General features: G+C 45.5%; 1 protein-coding gene across 1 annotated transcript; it reads right to left on the reverse strand.

Moving 5' to 3' along the window:
* Positions 1-2,015: 2,015 nt before the first annotated feature.
* Positions 2,016-6,624, reverse strand: LOC124259743 (anhydro-N-acetylmuramic acid kinase-like). Its single transcript, XM_046693938.1, has 2 exons — positions 5,768-6,624; positions 2,016-3,163 (listed from the first exon to the last, which is right to left on the reverse strand). The coding sequence occupies exons 1-2, from the start codon at positions 6,506-6,508 to the stop codon at positions 2,708-2,710; spliced, it is 1,197 nt and encodes a 398-aa protein (XP_046549894.1). The 5' UTR covers positions 6,509-6,624; the 3' UTR covers positions 2,016-2,707.
* Between the last annotated feature and the right edge of the window lie 500 nt (positions 6,625-7,124).

Here is a 7,124-nt window from a genome sequence, read left to right on the forward strand (position 1 = left end):
GTCCTGCTACATTAAGAGAGCTTGTCTCTGGTGTCCAGACTAATGTTTGTCGCCTAAGCAGGTATGTGCTTGGTTGATGCAGTCCTGCTACATCAGAGAGCTTGTCTCTGGTGTCCAGACTAATGTTTGTCGCCTAAGCAGGTATGTGCGTGGTTGATGCAGTCCTGCTACATTAAGAGATCATGTCTCTGGTGTCCAGACTAATGTTTGTCGCCTAAGCAGGTATGTGCGTGGTTGATGCAGTCCTGCTACATTAAGAGAGCTTGTCTCTGGTGTCCAGACTAATGTTTGTCGCCTAAGCAGGTATGTGCGTGGCTGGTGCAGTCCTGCTACATTAAGAGAGCTTGTCTCTGGTGTCCAGACTAATGTTTGTCGCCCTAGCAGGTATGTGCGTGGTTGATGCAGTCCTGCTACATTAAGAGAGCTTGTCTCTGGTGAACCAGACTAATGTTTGTCGCCTAAGCAGGTATGTGCGTGGTTGATGCAGTCCTGCTACATAAGAGAGCTTGTCTCTGGTGTCCAGACTAATGTTTGTCGCCTAAGCAGGTATGTGCGTGGTTGACGGAGTCCTGCTACATTAAGAGATCATGTCTCTGGTGTCCAGACTAATGTTTGTCGCCTAAGCAGGTATGTGCGTGGTTGACGCAGTCCTGCTACATTAAGAGAGCATGTCTCTGGTGTCCAGACTAATGTTTGTCGCCTAAGCAGGTATGTGCGTGGTTGACGCAGTCCTGCTACATTAAGAGATCATGTCTCTGGTGTCCAGACTAATGTTTGTCGCCTAAGCAGGTATGTGCGTGGTTGACGCAGTCCTGCTACATTAAGAGATCATGTCTCTGGTGTCCAGACTAATGTTTGTCGCCTAAGCAGGTATGTGCGTGGTTGATGCAGTCCTGCTACATTAAGAGAGCATGTCTCTGGTGTCCAGACTAATGTTTGTCGCCTAAGCAGGTATGTGCGTGGTTGATGCAGTCCTGCTACATTAAGAGAGCATGTCTCTGGTGTCCAGACTAATGTTTGTCGCCTAAGCAGGTATGGTTACAGACTTCACAGCACGGCCCACTTTCTGGCTGACTGCACAGAACCGGGTTTTGACGGATGGTCAGCCAGACATTACGGTAATTTGGGCTCATGACCTCACTTACTCTATTGCACCTACAATTCGTCATTTTGTCTGTTCATTGAGATATTGTCTCCGAGGCATATACACAGCTACACCAGTAATTGGGGGTTCACACTGTGAGATGCCATTGTCATTTGCTGCCGGGTTCAGTTGCTAAGGCAGGTATTGTAAATGTTGACAACAAATTAAATTAGTTTCCTTAGTTTTTGAAGTTTTAAAACTTGAGTTCATTTGAAAACACTATTGAAGACGTTTGCAAGACACCCAATGATGAATATGCTGTCGAGATTAAATATCACACAGAATTACAGCCCGTATTTTCTTGTTTTTGCGGTTGCATAGGGGTCATTTCACGAGTTTAAGTCATTCACCTCTTCATACATTTATTCAAAACCAAGTATTTGTGGCACCAAACCTTTCAGTATTTCGTTGCGATCAGATTACTGCACAATCGTCTGCAGCAGAGCCAACTATTTAGACATCTATCGGGTTCCGGATCCCAAAGATTCCATGAAGCACCGTATGTATAACAGGACACAATTGGTGTTAACATTAACATCCAATGTCGCAAATCAGTTAATATACACGTCATGACAATATATTTTCCATTACATGAGTGCCGCCCATAATTATTGTCCGTTATTATACAGTTCTGTTGCTAGTCTGGGTTTAATATGGCCCCCAGCAACCGGTGATGATTGTAAAAGCCGGCCAAATGGCCAATGTGTCGGTGTGACATTATTGACTGGGAGTCATCATACCCTTGCGGCATAGATCAATGCTTATAATGTCAATCACTGGATTGTCTGGTCGATAGACGGACCGGAAGCGTGTTTGAGGCGTAAAACACTCGCAGGTGTAAATAGTAATTAAGCAAACAGAAGAAGTTGGGTTCCGTAACTGAGTTTAATATTATCTGTAAACCATACAACAACAGGTGATAACGATTGGCTGCTGTATTCCGCATGCTTCAGTGAATGAGTAAATCCGTATTTTAGAAGACTTCCGCTGTACAACATATACCCAGGCGACGAACGAAACGAAGTCAGTGCACAAGAGAATGTCGGAGTGAATGTAATTCTTCTGATTATACTTACATTAAAACACCCAAACAGTCTTGTATTTGAACAAATACGCCTTCCTATATTTTTTTCAATAATTTTTCTACGCAATAAATAAAAAATATGTGAAAACAAGCTATTCGCGATAAGCTGACTCGGTGCAACGGTGTCTTTGTTATATATATATATATATATATACTGAGGAAAAAGAATAAGGGATCTCATAAAAGCACAAGTGTTCCTTTATGTTTTTTCCCAAGGTTTCTTTACAAACTTTGTATCCCACAGCTTGTGAAGAAACCTGGAAAAAATTAAAGGAACACTTGTGCTTTCATGTGATCCCTATTTTTTCCCTCAGTATATTTTCTTGTTTCAGAGAACAGGAGAGGAATAGTGGTATTGGGTGGGTTTCGGTGTAAGAGACACAGGACAGTTTCATGTTCCGGTGTGTATGGAACCGACCTGCCTTAAGTACTACACCGGTAGCGGTGTTGGGAGTCTGGGAGACACAACATTGCACCTGCTAGACATTTTCAACACCGCTCATACGCCTTGTCATATATATCTCGGTATTGCGTTTCATCAGGTAGTTAAACCTGTCCTGGATGGTGGGAGAGGCTGTATATGGTTGCACTGAACGGTGAATACTTCCGGAAACGCTGTCACATGAACTTCCGGTCACAACAGAAATCACGTTGTCCATACCAAGCAATGTTCTCATTCCAAGGAAAGCGAAGACCAGAGCTTCTTTGAAGTTAATCGTGTCTTCATCGGTTATCTGGACCTGAAATCCACCCTGTTTAATTTTCTTCTCCAGTAGACTCATGAGGAATTTATTAAACGCCCCTCCTCCCGTGATGAGAACAGTTTTCTCACTACCCTCATCCTTCTGAGAGCAGTCGGCGCAGGCCCCCGCAATCCTGTTGGTGATATGTTCTACGAATGTGCGCAGCAGGTCAGGTACGCTGTACAGTTTGTCCTGAAACATATGCTGGATATGTACACATTTAGCAGCAAGAACGCATGATAATCAATACACACATTGTCCTACGTGTCGTGGGCCCGTTTGCACGATTTGTCTTGATTTACATTCATTAGTGGTGAAGATGCCCACCGTCTGCTTCTCCGTGGTTTATAAGGCTACATATAATAGAAGGAGAGTACATTGGATAGGGGATGTGGACAGTAAAGTGGCCAAAATCAGCTCTCATACTGTGGTACTTTCCAGCACAGGTCTAACCATCGTAATTGGTGCCATATATACTAGCCACATAAAGAAACTGTGCATTGTAAAAATATTATCCCAGTTGTTAAGTACGATAACAATGTCAAAGGTACATATAAACTTTAATGGAGGGATCATGAGACCATAACAAGTCGGGAGAATTTCAATTGAAAAGTCAATCACAATGATGTCACAAGCTCAATAACGGATATGTCCACCATCGGCATTGAGAACAGCAGTGCATCGACGACGCATAGAGCCTATCAAACGTGCAAGGAAGGCTTGTGGGATGTCACGCCAGATTCTCTCAAGTTCTGTTGCAAGGTCAAGGACGTTATCTGGCGGATGAGGAAGACGGCGTAGACGTCGATCCATCTCGTCCCAAACATGCTCTATCGGGGAGAGATCCGGTGAATGTGCAGGCCAAGGCAGTAAGTCAACGTTGTGGTGTTGCAAGAAATCCATAGCAACCCTTTCCGTATGAGGGCGGGCATTGTCCTGTTGGAATGTTAACCCAGGGCCATGACGTTGAAGAAAAGGAATTGCCACAGGTCGAAGAATCTGATCACTGTAGCCCATACCCGTTAAGTTGCCCTGAACAATCACCAAAGGAGTTCTTTGGCGTGCTGTTATTCCACCCCAAATCATCACGGACCCACCACCAACGCGATTCCTCTCCATGACACAGGCCTGTGCATAACGTTCGCCCACGCGTCTATAGGCACGTTGACGTCCATCACTATGGGAAATGTTAAACCTGGACTCATCTGTAAAAACAACATTTCTCCACCAAAACAAGGGTCTGCGGGCATGATTTCGGCACCACATTCGGCGAGCTTGTCGATGACGTTGTGTCAGGATTGGCTGTATGGCGGGACGTCGTGGTCTGATCCCGTGATGACGTAAACGTTGTCGAACTGTGTTGGGGTGGAAGTCCTGGGATGGTTCGGGCAGTCATCACTGCAGTCTGAAACCTATGGCGTCACCCTTACCCATCTGTCCTGTCTTGGAGTTGTTACACGTGGACGTCCAGAACGTGGCCGATCGATGACGTCATTTGTGTTCTGGTAGCGTCTCACCAGTGCAGAAATGGTGTTCCGGTGGCAGTGGGAATGTGCAGCCACTTGTCGTTGAGACAATACCCCACGGACCATCCCAATGGCCTCATGACGTTGTGCAGACGTGAGCCTTGGCATGCTATGCGTTTCAATAGCCGTTTAATTTTTTGAACGATCGCAAGGGCAGGGGTTGAGCTTTTCAAAGTGACAGTATTGTGTGGCATTCATTTGCTCTGTTTCTCTTTCCCGGAATGCACGTGCAACAACGTATTGCACGTCTCAAGGACGAACCCACTGCCGTCACGGAACGTGGCACGTGCATGCATGTTGGATACATGTCACTAATCTCTGAGTTTAAATCCTTATGTGTCTACACAGGTTTGATAAATTTAGATTTTAAATTTTTGTATGCACAGTTTCTTTATGTGCCTAGTATTTATGCATTGTCTCAGAGTGGGCGTTATCTGATAGGTTGATAAACAAAATAACATATGAGCTGGCAGGACACAGACATGGTACCCGCCTCGTTCCAGTTTTCACGTTTGGTGAAATTTCAACAGAGATATGGTGCTCATAGGCCAGTAACTCTGACCGGAGAATCCAGTACAAACCAGCTATCACTGCCTATGACATGACTGTAGGGCTAAACATTGAATGATCATTGTTTTAGCTCAGTAACTGAACATGTTTTACTTGTAATGTCCACAACACCTACAGACTGACGGCTATAATCCAGCTGTACTGTCCCCATAACAAGGCCATACTTCTGGTTGCTGATTGTTTATAACCCTTGTGTTGAACATAGGAGAATGACAAACTGTGACCGTAAACAACAAATAATGGCGTTTTGTTTTTCAAAAATACCCCCAGAACTTGTTTTGTAATGCTATATAAGGTTGTAACAGTGTCAATGTATTATACACAACAGTGCAGTGTGAAAACTCGCTTGACTATCAAACATTTGTCCACAACTGCAGAGTTTGGTAGAGTGAGTGAGTTTAGATTTACGCCGCACTCAGCAATATTCCAGCTATATGCCGGCGGTATGTACATAATCGAGTCTGGACCAGACCATCCAGTGATCAACAGCATGAGCATCGATCCACGCAGTTGGGATACGACCAGGTCAGCGAGCCTGATCACCCGATCCCGTTATCTTACGTCAAGTATGGGTTACTGAAGATCAATTCTAACCCGGATCTTCACGGGTCTAATATTGGTAGAGAAGCCGCCTTGCCACATAGAAACAGTAATAATTGTTAGCATCACACGTTATAATGACATGACAAAAGCGTCTTACATCTAGAAGTGGGAATATCTCCCTGTCGATCCATTCGATGCCCAGAGATTTAGGCGGCGGCTCCTCGTAGTACTCCAGACCCTCGAGCTGCTGCAGGAGACTATCTTTAACCACCCCACGTGACGCAATCTCACCGTCCACATCGTACTCGCGTGTTTCGTCGAACTGTTTGGCCAGTTTATTCAAGACAATATTGCAAGGACACATGTCAAAGCCCTTCCTACCCTTCTGTCCAACATTGGCGATACCTCCAAGATTGATACACAAGTCAGTATGACTGAACAGAAACTTTTCCCCTGAGGGTACGAGCGGTGCCCCTTGACCCCCGAGGGCCAGGTCCTTGGCTCGGAAGTTGCACACAAATGGACACCGTAGGTACGTGGAGGTCGTCTCGCCGTCCCCGAGCTGGAACGTGAAACTGCTCTCAGGCTGATGGAAAACTGTGTGACCGTGAGACGCCACAAAGTCCACCTTCAAACCCTCCTTCTCAATGAACTGTTTGACAGCGTCGCCTAGGAAGTGGCCGTAGTCGAAATGGAGCTTTATGAGGTCCACTCCTGCCAGCTTTGTCGCCCGTCTCAGCTTGTCCGTCCACTCCTCGCTATAGGGCACAGTGACGGCTCGCTCTATTCGATAGCCCCACACATCGTTCTCGATGTCACCTGTGAACTCCGCGTAGCATATGTCCAGGCCGTCTAAGGACGTCCCCGACATCACACCTATGCCTTTGTACGACGCCATCACTCTGTGCGTGGATATGCTAAAGTCAAGCCACGTCGATATGTGCAAAGAAGCTGTGTCATGCAGCGAATAGTGTGCATGTCGTGGTAGGACGGCAACCAGCGCCACTAAATGTTGTTGATATGCGAGATATTGCCGGGTCAAGGTTGGTTAATTCGGTGAAAGGACGGGCACTGATAACAACTGTAAATACACTATACACAAAATACAATAGGCAGTAATGGTGTTGTTTGGCATTACTGCTACTGATGTGCATTACTGATGTCTATTCATTGCATCTTATATTTTATAACTGAACTATCAAACAAAACTGATAAATGACAATATATTGCGAAAGTCGCCTCTTACATCAGGGGCGGATACAGCTTTTTGAGAAAGGGGGGTGTGCACACTATTGAGAAAAGGAGGGGTGCACATTTCATTTTCACCCGAGTTTCAATGGTCATTTAACAAACTTTCAGCGCCAAGGTTTTTTTTTTTGTTGTTGTTTTTTGTTGGGGGGGTGGTGCACCGACACCCCCCAACCCCCTGGCTCTGCCAACACAAAAAAACCATCTTCAATGTGGTCTTGAGTCATTTTCAAAGGGGGGGATCGAACCCCCCAACCCCACCCATG

The sequence above is a fragment of the Haliotis rubra genome, unplaced genomic scaffold (assembly GCF_003918875.1).
Source record: "Haliotis rubra isolate DU_JTF1 unplaced genomic scaffold, ASM391887v1 Scf1181, whole genome shotgun sequence".
Classification (NCBI taxonomy): Eukaryota; Metazoa; Mollusca; class Gastropoda; order Lepetellida; family Haliotidae; genus Haliotis; species Haliotis rubra.